General features: G+C 40.3%; 1 protein-coding gene across 5 annotated transcripts; it reads left to right on the forward strand.

The window, feature by feature from the left end:
* Positions 1–896: 896 nt before the first annotated feature.
* On the forward strand, positions 897–22452 carry glcci1b (glucocorticoid induced 1b). 5 transcript variants are annotated; one of them, XM_073484815.1, is made up of 9 exons: positions 897–1041; positions 1151–1575; positions 6305–6453; positions 13317–13406; positions 16293–16415; positions 17249–17386; positions 18383–18572; positions 19614–19734; positions 20043–20476. In XM_073484815.1, the coding sequence occupies exons 2-9, from the start codon at positions 1155–1157 to the stop codon at positions 20392–20394; spliced, it is 1584 nt and encodes a 527-aa protein (XP_073340916.1). In that variant the 5' UTR covers positions 897–1041; positions 1151–1154; the 3' UTR covers positions 20395–20476. The 5 variants fall into 5 exon arrangements, with proteins under 5 accessions (XP_073340916.1, XP_073340913.1, XP_073340911.1 ...); XM_073484812.1 differs by having other exon boundaries at positions 902–1041; positions 1210–1575; positions 16290–16415; positions 20043–22452; XM_073484810.1 differs by having other exon boundaries at positions 960–1041; positions 16290–16415; positions 20043–22452.
* The last annotated feature ends 1483 nt before the right edge of the window (positions 22453–23935 follow it).

Genomic DNA, 23935 nt, shown 5'->3' on the forward strand with positions numbered 1-23935 from the left:
ACCTTGGAAGCAGCCGTTGACACAATAATCTCACCACAAAGTCCATTATTAGCTAATCTGGGGCTCACGATCATATCACAGTTGTCCTCGGCAGATGGAGTTTGCCCAGTTGTCAAATGGACATCTTTTAAAGGACCTTAGAAAAGCATCAGTTAATCAACAATCTCACCACAACCAAACAAAACTTTATTGGCCAAGTATGTTCAAGCAAACAAATAGAGCACAGTACACGTAGACATACAGCTCAAACAAGGACAACAGGGCTAAACAAAGATAGGTAAACACACATACAACTTATGCACACGCATAGACGATAACATACAGTTCAGTTTTTATGTACAGGTCAAATTGTCAAAATGCTTGAATAAATATTGTGTAAGCTTTGTTATTGAGTGGCTTATGGATAAAGTATTAAGTCACTTTAGGTCCGTAAGTAGTGCTCAAAGTAAAATAAGGAAATTGGGCATCTGTATTGTCATGATGACTTGCCAAGCTCCATCTACTGAAGAAGACTGTGATTAAGATTGAAAGCTCCAGAACAGCTACTAATGGACGTTGTGATGAGATAATGTAAAATCCTCAGTAGTAATATTTATTTTGTTATACTTTTTCTGTCACATATTTATACTTTAATCTATTTTGAATACAGTATACAATCGATTTCATGATCATTACTGTGGCTGAACTGTGTTTTTAGGATGTGTCTTTAATTTTAAAAAAACTTTACTCATACTAATAAGACAAGTGTAACCTGATTGGATGAAAGTACGATCCATAGACCAACTCGCACCAATCAGCGTCGTTACTGTAAAACGCGACCGACCAATCAGAAGCCCGGAAGCGAGCAGCGTAGCCCGCCCACGCGCCTCAGCCAGTAGTCTGGTCGGAACAACTGTCATTTAGAGTGAGTGGACATGATGGGCAAGACGGAGCGAGGGCTGGAAAACACGAATTAAACCTTTCAAGAAGTATCAAAAACAACTTTTAAAGTTACTTGTGTGATGGCTACAGCTTACGTCGGCATGTGTTAGTATCTTACAGGTAAGTTATCACGAAATAATGCGTGTCGAAGCTTTTTTTTCTCCCCCCCCCTCGAGCGCATGAGTTAAAAATGTTAAAAAGGAAGCTAACGTTTTTTCTTTGCTAACAGGCTAATGTTTATCTTACCGTCCCCCCCCCCACCACCACCACCGCCTCCTCCTCCTCTAGTGAAGCAGCAGCAGCTTTGGCAGTACAGTCTTTCTTACTGCGATAGGAATTACAGCCAGTTTCGGAGGATGTCAGCTCCCAGCAACTCGCTTCAGCAGCCGAGGGTGAGACGCAGCAATGCGGGATCCCCCGGCTCGTTCAACAACAGCTGCCGTCTGCACCCCATCCGTGCCACCGTGCCCTACCAGCTCCTGCGCGGGGGTCAGAGCAGCCCGACGAGGGCGCAGACCCTCTACGGGGGAGCCACGAACAGCCGGGGCTCGAGCCCCCCCTCCAGCCCGACGCTCAGTTCGGGAAGTGCCAAGCAAAGACTGTCCCCCGAAAATAAGGATTCCTCCTGCCCCTCAGACTCTCCAGTTTCCAGAGGTAAAAAAAAACACTTATTTTGATCTGTTTTGCCTTTATATAAACCCAAAAAATGCCATGTCACCACGTGCTGTAGTCCACTCAAACTTGTCATGGTAACTTTTAACTGGCATACAGTGATGCAGCTACTTTAAAAAATGTGATATGTGAATGTGAAAAATGGGTCAAACATTATTTTTTAAGGGGGGTAGTCTGAATCTGGATAAAGGGTGGCACTTGATTTAAAGAGGGTTGATTCATTAACTGTTTAACCGATTGTCTACTTACACAATTAGGCACTCGTAAAGAGAATAGAGTGCACTGTTGGCTCTTATTTCCTATGGACTTTTGACAGGAGAGAGGGGGAGGAGAGAATTGGCAGAAAGACATGCTTTCAGTTGTAAATGGGGCCACGTCAGTCCCAGTAGAAGCAGTGCTAAGCGAATGGTCAGGTGTTGCCTATTCTGACCTCGCTGACTTCATACACGCAGCACAGAGAACTCTGCATATGCTGAACATATGCTACACCTCACCATGTTGCTTAACAATGGCTAACAGAGGCAAGTGCTGTGTCGTTTTATGTCAAGCTCAGCTGCTCCTTGGAAGAGATCTGGAGACAAATCGAGGCTGGACATGAAAGTCCAGGCAGACCTAAATCCGTATTTCCCACTAAATCTTATTTATGTGACAGCCTCTCCTGCCAAATATCGACACTGTGGCTGCTTTTTCAGACTGGTAGCAGTACCCTTTCCTAGGCCAGAGCTGCGTTTTTAGCTTAGCTTTTTTGGTCTGTATACCCTGTGTTTTTATGTACAAAACACTCACACATAACCACACACTATCTGGCGAGTGTTTGAGACACATTGTTCTATGGAAGTGTCTGAATACAGCTTGCTTTTCCAGTATCTGGAGACAGAAAGAGACTCAATCTTTCAACCTCACTGTTTTTTTTTTTGACTCTGCATCAGTTCACATGAAAAGCACCTGGTAATCTCACCACAATAGTGTTGTGTTCTTAAGCTTAAGGGGAGCAATGCTACCTTCATTAGTCACGATTGATAGCCTCCCCCTCTTACCTTTAACCAAAATGGCAGCCCTCTTGTCTCAGTGCAGCATGGTAGTTATTGTGGAGTTGTGTGTGTGTGTGTATGTGGAATTTGATGTTTGTGACGTGCTTCACATTCCTCAGTTCTTTGAATGATGACCTCCAACCTTGACCAGTGTACCATGCAAGGCAGGAAACGAAGTCTCTTCCACAACAACTGAGTAGGCAGACTTGCCAGGCACGACTAATTTCGCCCGTGTTTGGCTAACGCTTGGTGTTGATTTCCCACCCCAGTGGCATGCCACGCATACCTCAGTCCTCTGAAAGAGACGACCTCTAACCCAGGCTAGTGTCCCATGTCAGTAGTGATGATGGAGACCTGACCCACCTTCATCGCTGTGACCTCACAGCCCAAACATGCATAAGAGGCCTCAGATGACGACTGCGATCATATCAGTACGGGGGTGGTGACTTCTAGCAGTCAAAAAATGCAAACTGACCTGCACCTATCAAGAAACAAACAAGTAACGCAATGCGAGCAAGATTCAGTCATCTTCATCTTTCATCACAGCAGCACAGCCTGACTGAAGCAGTAGGCTTTACACTTTGTAATTTCTCATTCATTGTTGTACTTTGAACCCACTCACAGACATAATACTTGCCATTTGGTGGGGAATTCAGTCCAAAGTGCCGTACAGTACCATCAATGTGAGTGCCAGGCATGGTTGCACTGGTAATAGACTGCACTGGTGTTCAGATCATGGTCTGATGATGAAGGACATAGTGAAGACAATTATATTCCACATCATGACCTTTTAGGTTCACCAGCATGACATCATTCTCTTACCACACTGTCCCAACAATGAATGTCCCACTCCCTGTCAAAGTGCCAGCTGTGCTGAAACAGCCCTGCTTCATTGTCACCCATTCAAACTGCAGAGTAGGACTGAATGTGAAAATGAGTATGTTGTCCAAATCGGTCGACTCTGGTGGAACTGTGCTGCGTTTGCTGTAGTTTTATCAGCCTGCACATAACTGACCGCGTTGAACTTTGACGTTAACTTCTGCTCATTCTTCACTTCACAGTTATGAGAGTTTGAATCGTTAGCACCTTTCTCATCCATTGGGATACACTCAAACTAGTCCAAGATAGCTTGCTGTGGGAGGTACCCACTGGACTCATTGAGTGATGCTAATAATGCTAACAAGCCATTTCCTGACCCGCTGAGGGACAGATGCTGAAACTCATAACCGTAAAAGATTACAGCCAAGATTAATTTCATCATTCATCATTTATATAGTATGGAAGACAGACACTGCTGAAATTACTGCTCGCAATGAACACACTTTTAACTTGAGCAGCTAACGTAGAACTTTATTGGACTATGAACTGCAGGGTGGTCAAGTGGTTAAACAGATTCACCATAACTGTATAATCAAGTGTTTGATTCAAAACATGAAGTGATGATGTGCTTTATGTATATAATGTAGTATAGGGCTGGGCGATATGGCCTTAGAAACCTTCCTCCAGTCATTGCCGACATACATACATTTAAAAGTAGCTTCATCTCTGCACCACATGTCCGTAACTTACCTGTGTTCAGCCTCAGAAGCTTGAAACAAAGTTAGCCGACTAGTGACAATATAAAATCAATATTTTTCCCAGCCCTAATAAAATGTATATAAACGAGCAGTATCATAAGTATTTCACAGAATCTGTAATCGCATTAGTTGTATCAGCAGTTTATTTTATCATAGTGATTAATACAAGTTTGGCAAATAAGTATTATTAAGTAATTTCTTATTCATTGTTTAATTTTCTCCTTGCACCTCTTAAGAATGACCAAGCATGCACAGAGAGTAGGCAATTACATGCTCTCAATATTCACTGTGTAGCAAGTCTTAGCAGTAACAGGTTGAATTGAACTAAATGTGTCCAAGGCCGTGTACAGTAAATGTATGTCAGAGTTATATATAAGCCCTACCAGGTTTAATTTACTCTAGCCTTTCTCGAGTAAATGAAACCTTAAAGTGACTTTGTTCTAACCAAATTATCGTGATTTTCCTTTCAACCTGTGTCATGCAGCCTTGTGAAAACCTACAGGAAACCATGCTGCTATGGTTTACTGATTTGGACCACATGTTTGTTTTCACATTTGCCTCTGCTCTACAGTTAATAAACCACCCATTTATCCCTGGAAATGCAGAGACTTTTTTGCCGCATGCCGAACGCCCAGTGACGGAAAGTTCTTATTAAAATTCAACCTGAAAATATTCCTTTTAATATGACATACACCTCTCACTCATCCCTGAAATCAGCAGATGGACTGCTTTGATGTCTTGGCTTCTTTCACACTGTTTCTTTTTTCTCATCAGGAGATTATTCTAGTCTGGCAAGTAGGGAGACGATGGAAAATAACCACAATCCCAGTTCTGAGAGCACTGGCTTGGCCTATATCAATATTGATGGAAATTTAGCCTGCTTCCTTTGTCTACAATGCTTCAGGGAATTTTACTGTAGCCCAGTAAGCTTACTTAGGCAATACCTTTGGGTGGGTAGGCCTATGTATTCTATGGACAAAGAACAACAATGAATGGCTGTGTAGTTCTGCTAGGAGAGGGGTGCCTCATGTAGATAGTTTAGTCTGTGTGATCATGTTGGAAAGGCCTCTGCTGCAGCCTGCTCGGACAAGGAATGGAGTAAATGAGCATGTTTCCTGATCATTATGCTGTTACTTTTTATTCTGTCTCGGAAAAGGGAAATGAAGAAGCTTTAATTTACTTGTAGTAATCACACAAGTGTAATTGAGGCTAATACATTTAATCCAGTTCTTACTGCAGTCTCATGCTGTTCTCAAGCTAATGTCTTTGTGTTTGCTTGTTTTGTTTTTCTCTTTTCTTTTTTTTTTACTGCGTGTCACTGCAGGAATGTTGAGTGGATGCAGGCAGTATTGATGTGCATTGTGTTGTGGTTGTTTATGAGTTCTTATGTGGGTGGTGTGTGCTTAACTGCTCTGGCTCACAGCAGACTGCTTTCATAACATCAGATACTCCTGCTCAGCCATTTACGTTTGCTTCAGGCCTCAGCTCTCAAACCTGCTGTTTGCCCTGAACTAATTCTTACGAGATTAGAAAAATTGTCCACACTTTGAAAACAAGGAGAGATTGCAGGGCAAGGTCTCGTCTCAGTAAACCACTGTTAATTGCAGTAGTTAACATAGGTGAGGGCAAAGTATTGATTTATAATGTTTTGTTTTGGTAGATTTTCTAACTTGTTTCCACCATTGACTCGAGTAAGAATTCATTCTGTGATTCTTGTCATGTGAAGATCTAACTATATGATCTTGCAACAGCACATAGTTAAATAAACCAAGTCATGAAGACCAACTTATTATGACAGTTAAAGCCTTTGATTATGCATTTCTTTTCATTTCAGGTGAAATATTTAAACCATTAGGAATCAGTGTGCCACATTAAATAATGCCCCCGGTCCTTGCCTGCACATTTGCACTGAGAGATTTATTACACAGTGACATTTTTATTCCCTAGGCTGAACTTAGTCTTATTGACACAATCGGGAAAGTTGGCACGACGAATGTTGAGATTTCTCGGCGTGTTGGGTAATAATGCTCACTTGGTGTTTGTGCCTGCATGAGTGTGTGTTTGTGTGCATGCTTCATCTTATTTCTTTGTTCTTTCCCACAGCAGAGAGGTCCAAGTTACAGGTTCGTAGTTCCAGTGCCATCCGGCGGACATCTTCCCTGGATGCCATCACAGGGCCATACCTCACCGGCCAGTGGCCACGGGACTCCCATGGACCCTACCCGTCGTGTATGAAAGACAAAGCCACACAGGTACAAACCATTCATTATAAAAACACTGTCTTGGCTGTAGGCCTAAATAAAGATGGGCCTTATCATTGTTCCTGTTTTTTCTCCATTCTGGATTCCCAATTTGAAATTCTTTTAAACTGGATCTTCGCTGTTACTCAACATAGAATCACGGGACTCACCTGATACTGAATGACTTACTATGACCTCCAACTTTAATTATTTTAGCCTTGTTTCAGAGAAATGTTTTGTCTGCCATTTTGTGGTGGTGGATAGGTTTTTTGTAATGATCCCTCAAATGTGGTTTTCAAACACTTTTGACAAAGACATGTAACAGAGGCAGTATATTTTATAGATTTAACAATAAACTTTATTGTAAAATGTAAAATTACATAAGCATCTTTCTCTGCATAATAATCTCCAAAAAACAAGTTTTCATAACTGTTTATATTGGACAACATGTACACCAATACCATCATAATTGTGATATGCCAGTATCTGCTTACCAATATACTGGTTGGGCTATAATCTAAATGCTATAATACCAATGAGCCTTGGCCACCATTGTCATGGGGAAGAAGTGTTAGCAAATTCAAAATGCTTTGTCATTGAATTTGTGAACAAAACACAGTTGCTGAAACTGACCAAAATTAACCCAGAATCTAAAATTAAAAAGTCCAAAGCTCCAGATTCTGTTGCCAGTTTTCTCAACACCATATTATTTAGCTTTTATATCCCATTAGTGGTGCAGGTCCCAAAATGCCAAAATTAAAGTCGGGAGTCATAATTAACTTCTCTTCTGATATTTTTATGTACACATCATCATGTACTTCGACTTTTTAAAACATTTTTTTTTTATCAGTGACGCAGGTGTTTTCCAATGCAGTTGTTTCCAAATGAATTGTTGATCTTATCTACTGATGAGTTAACTGGGAGAGTTGCATGCCAATCCAAGCCGAAGAAATGCTCCAGCTGTGAGTCATGTAACAATTGTCTGTGGAAAAATTTTATGAGACTTTTACTTTCACAACCAGGGGTGCCCAAAATGACTCTTTACAACTTTATTCTGGTATAAATTATTATGTGATTTTTAAAAATTTTAACAATATTGCAACATTAGACATTTACATGTACATCATGATTATTTCCAGCAGCAACACGTGGCAAAAGTGGTTGGTAGTGGTTGGTTGCAAAAATGGAACAACTTCGGTGGTGTGTACATGGCTTGATAACACTAATCTTTAGAGACATGGGGGTTCGCTGGTAGTCAAATGGTCAGGGTGCATTCGCCATGACTGTCGCATCCACATAAAAAAGAAACTACAAAACTCAGAGACAAAAACAAGAGGTGCACAATATCACACATCAAACAAGGGGCCACGTTGTCTTCTCGTAACCAAATTGATGTTGAGATGAGATGAGAATGTTATATGAACTGTCTGATTCAGCTCAGCAAGTGAAAATGAATGATTGCCAAAATTATTGCGTCTCTGATTAATTACCATAAAGCAGGTGTACAATTTTATGATCAAAGAAGAGTCAGATGGCTTAGTCATTCATGCCCAGGGAGGGATGTGTGAGAACAAACCTCACTGTGAAGGAAAGTTCAGACTGAAGTTTTGTAATGATCATGAGCTGGAACAGCTTTAAGAAATACCATTAAAATATCGTAATATTATATTAAAGCCATTTGGCCAACACTTAGGCCAGAATGTCTGGTAAATCCCCAAATTCAACACTCATTTTCACCTTTCTCCAAGCAAATTATGGTAATTAGGACTTGGAAATAATTGTGGGTTTCTGTCATAACTGTTGGTGAAGGAGACAAATCTACAAGCTGTGGCCAAAGATTTTGTTACAGTAAACTGGTGGCTGGTGGTGAAGTCTGGTGCTAATTAAGGCCTTATAGACTTTACTGAAATTATTCTGAAATTTTAATACCTTTTATAACACTTCATAAGACCTACGTATGGATTTCTCATTGAGCCTGACCACAGTATTCCTGGATAGCAGCCCACACATGATCGCCCGTAATCTTGCCATGTGACTGATGGCTAAATGCAGTTTTTTCTCTAAGAGCTTAATTTTTGGGGGGAGGGAGTTTGGGTTGGGGGTTAAAGAAAGAATATTGACTATGTATGATCATGACAAGGGCTGCTCCCTCTTTGCTAACAGAAGCCTTTCATGTGTCTGAATAAAGACCGCCAAGCCTCATTTACATGGGCTTCGTCCCTTTAACCCCTCATTTGCCTCGCATTTCTTTGTGTGTAGGCCGGGGAAGTGGTGAGAGGGCCTTGAGAGATCTCTTGCAAGTGGCTGTATGTAGAGTAAACACCTCTAATTACAGGGTTCCTGTGCAGCACTGGAAAGACTGGACAAGTATGGAAAATCAATTTGATAATTATCAGGTCTTGAAGAATGTCATTGCACAGCAACGTCTGGGCACGTATACATGGTGATCTGGCAGACCTACATTGTGATATTCGCCTGTGCCTCGACTATGTTTTCCCAGACATTATTGGCGAAAAAAGGGATTCAGGGCCAAAATTTAAATCAAGTTGAGATTTATGTCTGTCAAAGCTGTGGAAAATTGAGATGGAAAACATTTGGCTATGTTGTAATGTTGTGGGAGAGTGTGACACACTTGACAGTCCTTGAACAATTAAATGCACAAACTCCCCTAAGGATAGTCAGAGACCACTTCCTGTTAACACACTATGCCTAGGCCCAGCTCTTTTTGTAAGACAACAACAGCAGAAAGCAGCAGACAAAAGATCCCTGGCCTCTTTTGTTGTGCACTGCACAAGTTCAAGACGGCCTCTCCTTTGAGCTGTAATGTAGTCTTGCATGGAGGTGAAGTTGTTTGCACCTGTCCCTCAGGCTACGGCTGAGGCGAGGAGAAATCCCACTGCTTACCACCTGGCCCTCGTGGCTGCACGGCCCGCCTGCCTTTTGTGTGGGAGTTGAGGAGCAGAGGGCCCATACATATGCTAATCACTGTTCCGGGATAGGTCTGTATGCCCTAGGCCCCGTGGTTACAGAACACAGAGAATGTCTGTATGAAGATTAGGGCCCTGACACACCAAGCCGACCTCAAAGAAACAGCACCGACAAAGGCAGACTGATCAAACAGTGTGCGTTGCCTCACGTCTTCTGTTAAAAGTTGCACTTGAGCACAACATAAAGAAAAACAGCCCGATGACCAGCTGACCACCGACATGCATGTACATTTTGCTCCTGGGTGAGAAGAAAGAACTAATCAGCAGTGTGTGTTTGTAATCTGAAAAAAACATAAAGGAAAGACAAACTAAACAAACTAGCATCTGTTTTTCATGTCATTGTGGATCTAACTGTCTCATTATGAGCCTGTAATATGAAGCTGAATCTAAACTCACATCTTAGACATCCATTTTCTGGAATGCTCATTGAGTATCAGACATGCATGAGACAACAGATACACAAAGTCAACTCACCAAATCAGAATGCACGTTCTTCTCATCGCTAAACCCCACCAAATGATAGCAGTGGCACTCTGCTCGCATGTCTCAGCATGCAATCTAAACAAACCAGCACAAATTCCACTGCAGTTCTATTGAAGCCCAGTCATTATTTCCTGCTTTGGAACAGAGCTGGATTCTTGAGGATGTTGCCTGTATGTAACCCTTTGGGTGGGAATCATAATGGGAAGCAAGCTGCAGGCCACGGTAACAAGAGTTTATCTTCACAGTAGTACATTATCAGGCACAACACCTGGCACACATGTCTACAAAGCACACAACTTGGGCCGGAAGCTCAAGAGCTAGCATGATAAAAGGGCCTCTGGGGTAAATAAAGGTGGGTGCTCTGGTTAACTGACAATTTGTTTGGGAGGAACAGAGATGGCCTGCGGTATTTTTTAACTGTCATGTCTTACAATGGATACCTGGGGAAAAATTTGGCATTTAATTACAACCAAGATATCCAACATGTCTGTTGACACCTTTTTAAAGTAATTATCTTTCTTGAGAGTCTTTTAAACAAAAGGATTAATGTAGAAAGTTCATTTTTATTCTAAGACATAAACCCACAGGCTGATATTTGTTAAAATCCTGACTAAAACGCACAACAATGGTACTAGCTGCATGCTAAATTCTCATCTTAACTGTTGAACTATTCCTTTTTTGTGTACTGGAGTTGCTGTCATAACCTAAGTACACATTCATTCAAATTGATTTAAAGTGGAGTCCAGTGGAAATCAACCAATATTAGTCTATCACAGATTTATCAGTATCTGCATATATGTTGACCGATATGTACCGATATGAAAATGTTTTTGCAATCTATAATGCAGAAAAAGATGCTTGGTAATCATAAATCGTATAATAAAAGATTTTTCCCCCATTGGCATCCACCCCAAAAATCAGTATTGATTGGGCTCTAATTTAGAGCTCATGAAAATAAGAATGATAAAAATATTACTTGTAAACTGAATAGTATTGAATTAAAATGTGTCCAATCACACCACTTTGTTGTGTCAAAGTGACAATGAGCCCTACCTTAAAGCCCTCCATTTTGTTCTTTTTATCTCAAGAAAAATAATTGCGCATTTGATTTTAACCAGTATTGCGCACCCTGTGAAATTCTATACAGATCACTTACTGCCAAATAAACGTTTCACATTTCATTGAGTTACAAGGAGCGGCATTAGTAGCATTCCCTTCTTGACGTCATAGAACATCTGTGAGAACTTAGTTTTTCTTCAAATCCACAACTCCAGAATGCTTCTCTGCCCTTTTACAGCAATCTGCAGTCTGTATGAACAGATTAGGCTGCAGCATCAAGTCCCTCAATGTTTGGCAGATGCATCAAACAGCACAGGCCATGCACAAAATGTTAATGCTAAAGGCTAGCTACACATCTGCCATCCAGCGTGGCAAAGCACAGTGGTCCCTTTTATGAGAGCACAAGCACCCATTTAATTCGCTGTCCTTTTCTGGGGGAAACCAGTGCCAGCGATCCAGCGCAAACGGCTTCACGGGTGTTCCTCATTATTCACAGTGTGATATTCCATATCATAGGGCAAGGCTTGTGCGTTAGTTGGAGAGCCATAGAGGTTTTTCTGTTAGTGTGGGGTCAGACATGAGGCAGTGTGAAGACACTGACATTTCAGATGTTTCGTACCACTGTGCTGACCATGAAACGTCAGATGTTAGAGGATTTGTTTGAGGACCAGAGGCACTGTTGATATGCATAATCAGGGGGAAGTATGTGGTTTCAGACAACCCTATGAAACATCCTCAGTCTGTTTCTGTTTTTGCATATATTTACATAACTTAACCGTTTCCTTGTTTATGCAATAGAGGTCTAAAAGACATGTTCAGTGAGACAGAACTGCCTCTGTGCTCTCTGGTAGGGAATGTTTAGTATATTAGATGTTTTCTCATGGGTGTACTAAAAACACAAAATTTCCCTGTAGACTCGTTGACCTGGTATCAGTCTAGATTTTGCTGTACACATTTTGCCAAATCACAGAAGAATATATAGGCTAAAATGTAATACGTATTTGTAGACTAATGGAAACTATTGAAGGTGAAAAGGTGGAAACTTAGCCAACACCATCTGCTAGTAGTCCTTGTAAATGTCACCTGTGGCTGACAAGGAAGTCTTTTTGGCAGGTAACCATTTATTATTTGGTGGCCCTGTAATTATTTCCTGGAACAATGTTTGGCTTTTGAAGAGCTGGTGGATTTTGAACTGTACTCGCTGGTTTAGACTTCAGTCAAAAAATGAGTTTTAAGCCCTGACACAAATGTATTTGTCTTAACCTTTCTTACTGATGGAAGCAATCAAGTATGCTATGACTTTTGTTTTCCTGTTGAATGTAGTTCTTTCCTCGGGGATAGTATCTCATGACCGTTTCCTTCATTTTCATTGATTCCAGATTTTTTTGCTCTTGAGCACACTGCACTCATTACTGCTTTTACCCACATCTTTCTCAACTGCTTATTCAAACATTTAACATTTTAGGTATTCAGTTAATACTCACATCCTGAGTGACATCACACTGAGTGTTTAGGAGTAGTTTTCATATAAGCTTTTAGCTTTGTACTTCTCCTGCTCAAACTGTTGTTTGCTTTAAATTCATGTACAGTATATTTTAAGTACCTCACCCCATCCTTGCCTGTAAACTTTTTTGGAGCGTCCCACAACTTTCACAAACTTTTGTTGCCCCAGTCCCAACTTATTTGAAATATGTTACTGGCATCAAATTCAGAATAAGTATATATTATATAAGTATGTATTTTCAAAAAGAGTTGATGAGGTAAAACATCTTTGTGCTGTTTTGATTTGAGTATCTGTCAAAAAAGGATCAGCAAATAATCACACAGCATCCCGACCTTTTTTACAAACAGGGTTGTGTGTGTCGTTAAAAGTGTGTCTGTTTATATATACACGTATGTTTTTGTGTGTGTATATATATCATATCATTTATAATAACTGATTTTTTTATGTGCAAAAAATGTGTCAATGTAAAACAAATGCATGACATATCACAAGACAGGCGACTCTTTGTGGGCATACATTCACCACACACCACATCTGTGGCCTTTCAGTTATCTGATCTCTGTAAACATTAGGCCACCCTGCCACGTAAACAAATCTCAAACTGCAGGTTAGTTAATCTAAGGCTTTAAGGGTGATGTAATGTGTTCTCTTTAGATACTTTTGCATCGACACACAATGAAAACTTCTGTTTATGTTCTTTTGCACTCTTTTGTTCATCATTCTCATCTCTGTGTGGCAGCAGTGTTGAACAATACATTTGGAGCATGAATCAAGAGCATGAGTTGTATGTGTTGAGTTGTATAACATGTGGTTATGTGTCAGCATGTATTTCTGTGTTTCAGACTCCAGGTCTCTGGATTGATGAGGGAGCAGAACAGGGAAGTCCTCACCAGCGGTCAGCCTCCTGGGGCAGCGCAGACCACCTCAAAGAGGTAGATTCACCTGTCTTAGCTGTGGTTCACCAAAGTCACAGCTGCTTCTGACAAACACTACAGACAGTGGATTAACACAGGGATTAGTGTCAGCAGTCTGTCTGACTGGTTTAAAACATTCACACAGCCTGTTCAAAGAGATGTTTATGTCATATTTGAGGTTCATTCGATTTACTCAAAATGTGTTTTATTTGTCAGGGTCTGAGGTCAGCCTAAATATTATCCTCCTTAACGTTGGTTTCCACTCCTGTCTATCTGCTGGCCTCGGTGGCCAACCAGCCGACCACATGGAGCTATTAGGTCTCCAACTCTCCAGACCACAGTCTAAATTTAACCTCTTTCTCCCCTCTTGTTTCCCTCACAACTGCACTGTTGCATCTCATTATGGCCTGTTATTTTTGAGAGACAGTGCTGGAACCTGAAGGTTGAAGCAACCATATTGTTCCCTCTTAAGGTTAGGAACATTGAATAATGATACTAAAAACTTGAAGATGTACATTCATATATTTTCTTATTTTGGCTCTAGAATAGGTATGCAATCAGTATTTAGTTCCAAAACATTAATGACACGCAGATGTCTTGGGTTTTTTTTTTGTTTTTTTTTTTTAAGTGTTGGCCAGAAGAAACTACAACTCGGAAGCCTTTTACAAACTCACAAGTACACTTTCAAGAATCTATTTTTACCACACGTAAAGACAAGCATGCAAAACTACATTCCATAAATAACTTAACTTTATGACTGAAATACCAAAGCTGGTGTTATTCAAGTTGATAATAAGGTAACTTCATAATACACGTGTAGTAGGTAATGTGTTTTGGACAGAACAGACTATGTATTCACTTGGTTTTTGGTGTTACCTGGCCTGGTTATGGTTGCACTTGTCTGATCCTGCTAGGCACAATTAAGTGTAGAAGATTTGGATTTAACTCGTTTGACTATTGAATTGTCAAGACAAGAAATGTGTTGATGGCTCTTATTGTGAGTAACAATATGAGTAGTGAGTTGCAACATTGCACTTAAGCAATACAACAGCTGTAAAGAGGAGACAGGAAGAGACACATTTTAATAAAAACAGCCACAGGAGATGCACAAAATTTCCCAGCTATGTACTCAGAGCAGTTTGATCTCATAAAATCTGAGTGCTAGAATGAGTTCTCATAAATCACATTCAAGTGAAAATGTAGCCAAACACTATAACTAGGCCTGCTAGAAAAATGTGGTGTTGAACTTCCTACAGACGAGGCCCTGGCCTTGGCCTGAACAGTCAATAGCTTAGCACAGTCAGGAAAACTTGTCTTTCCAATCCTCTGAGATTACATCGGGATCGCCTGGACTTGTCATTATCGAGTGCTCTGGTCACTCATTGAATGAAGTGAACCACATTCTAGCTCTCTTAACCTCTGCGATTAACTGTGTGGGAGGACATCCATGAAAAAAGCAGGCTCTTTTGTTGACTGTGTTGCCAGGATTACAAGATCAGCGTTGAGGACCACACCTTAGTCTGCATAGTACAACTGAGTCTGTTTGGCTGACAAAGGGTATCCTGTTTTTAGGCTGATACTGGGCCAGAAGCAGAAACACCCATTGACCTAACATGTTTCATCACCAGACATACATGACAGCAAAATACTAGCCTGCAACAATATTCACGTTAGGTCAATATGCATGGTGCACACAGTTGTACATATTTCTGTAAAAAGTGCCATATAGATGTTGTGGGTCACATGAGAGAGGAAAGCATCCCAGCTACCAAAAAATATTAATTTGGTCAAGAGCTCAATAATCTGATTAATGTAGGTTGTCAGGAACAGTTCATCAATAAAAATATTCAACCATACTCTGAACATTAGAGATCAGTCAATTTCTTTTCATGTAAGTTTATTTCTAGGCCAAGAGTTAAATAAATTGGAGAAGAGCTGCAACGATTAGTTGATTAAAGCTGCTGTAACTGTCTTATTAAGATAAGTGTTAAAAGCTCTATATTCTATGTGTGTGGTCAGTAACCCATGTCTCTCCTCCCCCTGCTCATGCAGTGAAAGAGAAAAGACATTTTCTGGTATCCCTGCCAACTTTATTCTGGTACCAACATAGGCAATGGTGGAACAGGGAAAAGCTACCAATTCCAGCCCTCCGGGTGACTAAAATAATGCATGAAAGAGACAAAAAGAGAAAGGAGATGTACAAGTGTGGTGACGTAGTGAGGAGGGAGGAGATTGCTAACCGCAAACGTACAGGAAGTTAGCTAAAATGAAAACACTAACAGCAACTTAAATTGACTCTTAGATCGGCAGAATCAGAACATGCCTGAAGACACTTGAGGCTTTATAAAAATGTGACAGCCATTTTGTTACAGTTTTTCGACGTTTCATATATTAGAAAATTAACTTTTATATAGTGCTTTTTCAGTCCACTGACTACTCAAAGTGCTTTACAACACGTGTCACATCCGCCCAATTGTACACATGCTACCAGGTGCCGACCTGCTCATCAGGAGCGGTACACCTAACCAAAGTGCCCCACAGTATTTCTATGCTCTCACATCCACTTGCACAGCGATGGAACAGCCATCAGGAGCAGTTGGGGTCCAGTATCTTGTGCAAAGACGTGCAGCTGGTGGATCCAGCAAGCAAACCGCAACCTTCCGATCAGTGGACAACCGGTTCTGCCTACGGAGCCACAGCATACACCAGACAATTTGCACATTAAATGTTTATGAAAATAAGGGTTAGCTGCAGCCCTACATGCGAAAAGATTTGCTCATCCACGTCTTGCTTCATTAATTTCACTCATGGGAAAACTTGAAATTCACGTTTACAGAAATAATTCCTTCATGACTTAATTGTGATCTGTCATTTGTTGAAGTAATGTTATTTTTCTTCCAGCAGATTGCTAAACTGAGACTGCAGCTGCAGCGCAGCAAACAGGTCAGCCGGCAGAGTAAAGACAGGGAGCAGAGCTCGCTGCAGCTGTCGCAACAGGCACAGCATGGCATTGCATGCCAACCACAGGTGAGTTATTCATGCTTTGCCAAACTGAGTCAATGCTTGCTATTTTCAGGTGAAAACATTAACTAACTCTGACTTTGGTGATGCAAGATTTTACCCTGACAGCGATGATATGATAAGGTAGCTTAGCAGCCGAGCAAAAAACATACAAATGAAACAGACGGTGACCAAGCCATATCACTGCTGTTAAAGATAAGAAAACTGAATGTGAATTTACCAGGGTTAAGCAAGGTGGCAATCTACATCACACAGTGAATGTGCCTGTAAGTTTATTGTAGCATGTTCTTTTTAGGTTTGTGTGCAGGTCATGAAAATGTATGATGTTGTATGTTGCACGGCATTTGACTGAGGAGATCTAGTTAATGAGTCCCGGTTCTGACCAGCTGTCTCAAAAGAGGAGAAGAGAGAGAGAATGTGTCTGGACATGCCTTGTTCTCTCCTGTGCAGTTCATTCATTAACAGATGCCCAGTAACAGAACACACCAACCACTGTGGGAAAATTAACACAAACGAGGATATGTCCTATACCAGCCTGCAGTAGATCACAATCATGAATGTGTTTTTGTTCCTCTGACATTTAATCCCACTTCAGTAACATGTATTTAAACTGAACGCCTCCACCCATTAAATATCTCATGAAACTGGATCAGCGACAATTCAATACCACAAACAGATCTACTTGTCACAGAGTCTAAGACATCTGCAGCATTGTGTATGTAATTGCACAATTGACCTGATTGTCTTTTAATGTGCTGTGAGGGTGGGGTCATTTTTGAGTATATATATTATTTTGTTGTGTACGTAATTTTTTACTTACTTTTTGTCTGCCTTTCCAGTACAAGGGAACTTCATCAGCCTTGTCGGCAATCCCTGTGCCAAAATCCCTCATATCCAGAGTGCCGAGCAGTGTGGAGGGCATCAACCACGAGCTAGAAAATGTGTTTATCAGAGAGGACTGGGAGCACGGTATACAGGTAGGGATGTGAACACACACCAGCAACAGATCAAGTGTTGTTATTTAAAACATTTTTAAAGTGCTTGTTGATCTGCAAACATGTGAGAATAATATATATCACATAGTACAAGTTGAGTTTGCTTGTACTATATCTGATGACCTCACCTGACACATTTGTCCTTTAAGTCTTATAATTTTAGTCCCAGTTGGGTTTAATGTCAGATTCCTATCATATCGTACAGACTGTAATTGCGATGCAGCCAAAAAATTGTTCACAGCAGTAACTACTGTCAGTGGTCAAGAATAGCTTTTCAGCCGGTGCTTAAAATGTATTACATGCATGCAAAAGCACAGTCTTGTAAAGTTCCTTGCAGCATTGTGCACCATTCAGTCAGACAGCATATATCCCTGCTCGCACTGAATTAAATCGCTTAGGGGTGAGGGGAGGCGTAAATCTTGTCTGATGTGGGGTAGTAAACCCTGGCAGGTCTGTAAAGCTAGCCTCCTAGAAAGTTGCATGCGGGCGCTCACACACACACACACACACACACACACACACACACACACACAGAGTTTGAGCGCAAACAAACACACGCACCACTACAGATTTACAGCCTGCTGTGCAGCAAGCCTTTTTAAATCAGCTGTGCCAAAGCAGAACGCTCTGCACATCACACTGTTCATCTACTGTCAAGTATTACCATCTGGTGTGATGTTTGCTTCTCCAATTGCCCTTTAAACAGACAGACAAACACACCAGAGGCCTTTCAGTTTCAGTCATTTTTAAATTTAGGACATTTTAGCTGATGCTCTTCACCCACAGCGACAAAATCCAGTGAGTGAGCAGGTAGCTGCTCAGCCTCAACATGAGTTTTTCAAGGACACATTGGCTGTTACGGGTGATTGAATGTGACCCTATGAGTTAAAATTCTCTCCAAACGCTAAGCACCATTTTAGGATCCACGCACATTAACACATGACTTCTCACCACCTCCTCCATCCTCTCACCTCACAGGCCATGGATGTGGTAGATGGCCGCCGTGCCCCCTTCCCCCCGCATCACTACAGCAACAGCGGGGACACACGTGACACAGACACACAAGCCCCTTCAAGTGGTGACTCCAGTCCGTTGCTCCACCCCTACAGCTCCGACCACCTCCACTCCCCTGATGGAAGCCCCTGTTCTGCAGAGGACATTGACAAAGGTGTGGCCATGTTTGACGGATTCTGCTTGTGTTCCCTGCGTTAAAGGGGAACTCAACCACTTTACACATTAAGTTATTTTTATAGGTCTTAAGAATTGTGGATATGTGCAAACGGTTGTATAAAGAATTTTGTAGCTTCAGAGGGAGCTGCTTGAAATATGTGAAATTTCCTCAAGTGTTGGTCAGCGTTGAGTCAAGTTTTTGCAAATGGAAAAAAGAAATGTGTGTGTCAGATTTGAAATGAGCTTACCACACTGCTGTAGCCCTCTCCTCAGCTCTGCTTGACACTACATTAGCAACTACTTTCATAACACACCTGATTCTCTGACTGAGCTGTCAGGGGTTGAGTTGCATTGTGGGTAATGTAGGCGCCAGGTTTTAAAAAGAAAGAAGAACGCATGGAATGAAAAAAGATAATATCTTTAGTTGTGGTGCATCAATTTGATCCTTAAACTGTATTTTATGTAATACTAAATTAGTCGAGTAAGGAATTAGGAGTTTTATTGATTTCATTCCTTTGCAGAGCTGCAACTTTCACTTATTATACTCAAATGCTAATTGTAGTTACTCTGATTGGTCTATGGTCTAAATGAAAGTTGACATTGACACATAGATGACATTATGCACACTAAAAGCTATCACAGAGTATTGAGCTCAGCACTCTTCAGTTAGGTAATGAAAGCTGGAACAAAATATTGTATTTTCTTTAGGCAAAGTTGGCAGCTTGTGTGTAACATTTGCATGTAATTTGCATTTGCAAATACGTTTGACATCTTTTGTTAAATAAAAAAAGGGTTTTGTAGAACGGGGTATTTATATTCCATAAAGCAAGATACTGACAAAGATATCGATTTAGTGCAGAAATTTGGATTGTATCAGCATTTGTATTGAATTGTTAAGAATGATACACAGCTTTACTTTAAGCACATTGCAGCTACTTAGAGTCAATAACCAAAGTCTTTTTCTTTTCCTGTTTGTCTCATTAAAACTACAAAAGCAATGTATTATAATAATATGTTATATTCTTTATTTTATTTCCAGACAATTTGTGCAGTTCTCCTCTTCCCAATTTTGCCACTTCTCCCAAACCCAACAACAGCTACATGTTCAAACGGGAACCTCCAGAGGGCTGTGAGAGGGTCAAAGTGTTTGAGGAGATGGTGTAAGTATTTTACCATCAGTTTGTTTTTAAATGCACCCTCAAAGTTGATCCTTTGCTACTGCACAATTGTGCTTCTGCCTGCCAAGTGTACGCATCATTAAAAGCAAAACAATAGATAAGAGTTTACTGTACTATTTCATGGACTCTGAGATCCTGTTAGACGATAGTTCAACAAAGCTAACAAGCTTATTTGCATTGTGGGTGGCAGGGATGAGCCCAAAGCTGCTGTGTAGGATAAACAACTCGCATTTAATCAGACCGGTCATGGAAATACAAAATAACAACCAAAAATACTGTTTTGTCTTCAGGTCTGGCAAATCAAAAGGCTTCCCTCTTTTCTCGTGCCCTGACAAAAACAAGGTGAACTTCATTCCCAGGGGCTCTGCCTTCTGCCCGGTCAAACTCCTGTGCTCCTCCCTCTTCTCCCCCGTCTCTCCCTCGTCCTGCTCCTCCGCCAGCCCAGGTCTCCATGGCAACGACAGCCCAGGGCCTCAGGTGACCCCAACTCTGCCCACTGCACCACTAGCTACCTTTCCAGCCTCCGCTGACTGGAGCACCGACACAAGCACAGGCATAAACACAGACAACAGCACAGACAGCCCGAGCCCCGACGCAGATGTGGGGAAAGACGGCTCAGCACAAGTACTCCTCACCAGCTAGTCCTCAGGTATTCATGACCAAACCACCTACAGCTAACACTTAAGCTAGTCAGGTGGGCTGGTTTTAAAACAGAGAAAACAAACAAAAGCAAAAAAAAAAAAAAATCCTTGCACTCCGTTAATCCTAACGTTAGCCAGCAGGGAGTGCCCAAGGTCTAGAAACGACAAACACATAGGAGGATAATGGTACCAGCATCCTGCTGCACAAGCACATCTGCTCGGTCCCAGTGTTTGTCCCGCTGTCGGGGAACTCTGACGTATTATCAAGAAAACTTGATAGTTTGATCATTGTCGTCCAGACCTAAGTGTGTGCTGACCTTGGGCACAGCTTCCCTTCACCCATCACTAACCTAGCCTTCTCCTCTGTACTGTGACGACTCCCATAACAAAAATAGCTTTGCTTTGTTTTTCGCAAAAAATAGAAATTACAGCTCAAATTATTGTGTTACGTAGTGCCTGCAGTTTTATCAAGATAAATTGAAAAGGAAAAAATCATAAAACCTTCACAAGAAACAACTCTGAGGTATCAGAAACTCATTCTACTCATGTTATCTAACCGGCTTATTAGCTGTTCCGTGTTCAGCAAGCTAACATCTAAGGTAAATATACACAAGCTTTTTGACAGGATGGGAAATGCTCGATTCATATTATAAACATATCAGGATGTCTTACAGTTAGAACACATTGCCCCACATTAACCACAATGTTTGCACTTGTTAAGACCTGGATCAGAGTGACACAGGCTGAAGCCTGTTTTATTTGTTTATTATTTTAAAGTATTCGTATCACAGTGTCTATGTGAAACCAGCAGTTGCTGGAGTGCAGGCTCCACCCGACAGGCTTACAAATTCTAGTCTGATCACCATTTAAACTTGGTTAGCTAAACACAAAATGCAAATCAGCTCTTTTTCAGTGACCAAATAACCAATAACAAAGCACACAATTCCCCTATTGCCTTGTTTTATTGCCCCACACTACACCGAACAGTAACTCAGGTCATGTGGAATGTACTTGCTTGGACTATGTTGCCTTTCCCCAGTGTTTATGACTTTATTCTACAGAAAGACATTCCGGTCTTCTGCAGAAATGTTTATTTTTTCCCCAGAGAGGGAGGTTATTATGGACTGAATCAACTGATTAATGTCACAGCTCGTGACAGATGACTTTTGGATTAACCTGTTCAGGTTAGAGTTTCAGGTGCTATGACACATTCCAGAAATCACTGTTGCAATTGTCAACCGTGAGTACTCGTGTAAACGCAACTAGCTACATAAGCTACATAATCCCGAATTGAGAAGTTGACAAATGTGTCGTTTGTTTTACCCCTTTGTTAAATATGTACCAAAGCAAATGACAAAACAATGAAAGGCCTGTCATGTATTTGGGACAAGAGGCACCATTTTTGTGCCAGAAGCAGAATGTTTATGTGCACTTTTGTTTTGTTTATAAACAGTTCAGCGACATGTAAACACTGGTTCATAGTGTTTCAAACACAGGCGATAATCGTTAAACCAAGCCGAAGCACTTATTTGGAAGTGAGATGATAATCACTATTTTTTTTTTTTTTTTTTTTTAGACCAATTTGTAACTTAAAACAATCAGAACTTGAGTGTGCAATTGATTTTGTTTGAAGTAAAGATACACTAACATTTTTTGTGTAACACAGTTTGGCTCAGTATACAGATCCAACCGGATGTGCCCTTAACGTCACCTGCACAAGTTGTGTCACCAGAACATATATAGAAAAAGAAAACATGACTGATTTAGTGAACTAGTAAATGTTTCATTCCAAAACTTTGGTCTATCAAACCACTTGCACACAGAATTAAAATATGAACAATATGCAACACATTCCACACAGATTAAGTTGATGTACTCTCTTCTGCTTGCAGCTCCAAGAGTTTCAATCATACTAATTCTGATTTTATTCACAAGCTCATTGCAGTGCAGTTAAGGAATGGTTGCCATGTTTGGCGATGATGATTCAGTTCTCCTGTGTATTACGCATTTTTATGTAGATCTTGTGTGTGTTTTTCAATAAAGAAAACAAGAAAATCTCTTTTTGGATTGGTATGTAATTTTTTCAAAGGCAGACACATCAACTAATAATATACAGAAGCATGGCATGTATACATATACAAATAGGAGGCAAGGTAAGGCAATCAATGTATTTGGTTATGATTAAATATTAACGAATGTCAGATGGCATGAAAATAAAAAATGACTCATCATACAGCAAAATAAATTCACAATCAACTGTTATATACTGAATAAGGAATTTGATAATAATTTTGATGAGGTTCTATATTGTTCATTTGTGATTTGATTAAGGCATTTACTCTCATATATATATTTAATTTATGCAGCATTGTCGTCAAAATCAGTGTGACTTTGTCTTCATGATTATCAAACTTTGCAGTTAGTTTGGCTTTGAAAACAATACATTGAAAACGGCATATATTACCCGTTAAAAGCCAACAACTGCACTAAATAAACACAAGATACTGAAAGTATTGATGAAAAATCTCACATTAATATAAATATATTTTTCATTCAATCACACTTTTGACTGGATGACAGAAAACAAGGCATGCAACATGCAATGATAAATGAGTGATATGTGTATGTTTAGCTCTGGACAATGTTAGAAACAGTGGTCACAAATACAGCATGTAGCAAACAAATAAAAGCATAAATCTTAAAAGGAAACCTTTGCTGTTTGAAAGCTGTTTGAAAATAGAAACAACTTCAGGATGTTTCCAGTTCCCCCTTTTCATATGTGGCGTTAAATAGTTGCTGATAATTCTGATCATTTAACCTGCTTTTGCTGAGTGTTGATCAGATTAATGGCAGAAAAGTAAACATTTATTTTTTTAAATTCCTGTTTTAAATAACTGTTTTTCGCTGCTTTGCATTCTTCTGTAATAAGAATCAGAAATAAAGCATGAATGCTACTATTGACTACAGATTTCCAAGGCAGCTAATGTCAAAGGCTTGTTGTTCCAATCTCATACTGAGGTATCCCTGCTAAACATTAAATGTTCAACCCAGTGAAGTGTTAATGTTTAATTTCTTTCACAAAGGAAAGGACGAGAGCTGGTAGTTGTTAGTGGGACACTTACAGCAGCGTAACACTGCCACCGTGAGACAAAAATCTGATTTGTTTCTTATAACAACAGGCAAATCTCGTTTTTTTTCTCATAATAATAATAATAAGATACTTTAATGATTTGAAATTGTATTATTTAATTTTACCAGCTTCTTTTTTTTGAAAAACTTTTCTTCTTGTAACGACATGGAAGTGTATCTTTTATCGTAAGAAATATGGGTATCGTAGTGCAGTGTCATTCTAACAAGGGACATTTATTTATATTGTTATAACAAGAAAAAGACTCAGTTAGGGCTGCCACTATTGATTATTTTCTTTATTGAGTAATGAGCCGATTATTTTCTCAATTCAATTCACGTTTGGTTCTTAAAAAATTCCCAAGATGACGTATTGAATTTCCTGACAGTTCAAAAGTCCCAAAGACGTTCAGTTT

The sequence above is a fragment of the Pagrus major genome, chromosome 17, assembly GCF_040436345.1.
Source record: "Pagrus major chromosome 17, Pma_NU_1.0".
NCBI lineage: Eukaryota > Metazoa > Chordata > Actinopteri > Spariformes > Sparidae > Pagrus > Pagrus major.

Bases quoted from the DNA above. Each gene is read 5' to 3' on its own strand.
- glcci1b (XM_073484810.1), top strand. From the start codon at position 1,155: ATGTTTATCTTACCGTCCCCCCCCCCACCACCACCACCGCCTCCTCCT. The intron at 6,454-13,316 runs GTACAAACCATT...TCTGTGTTTCAG, and splicing joins TGAAAGACAAAGCCACACAG to ACTCCAGGTCTCTGGATTGA. The intron at 13,407-16,289 runs GTAGATTCACCT...TTTTTCTTCCAG, and splicing joins GCGCAGACCACCTCAAAGAG to CAGATTGCTAAACTGAGACT.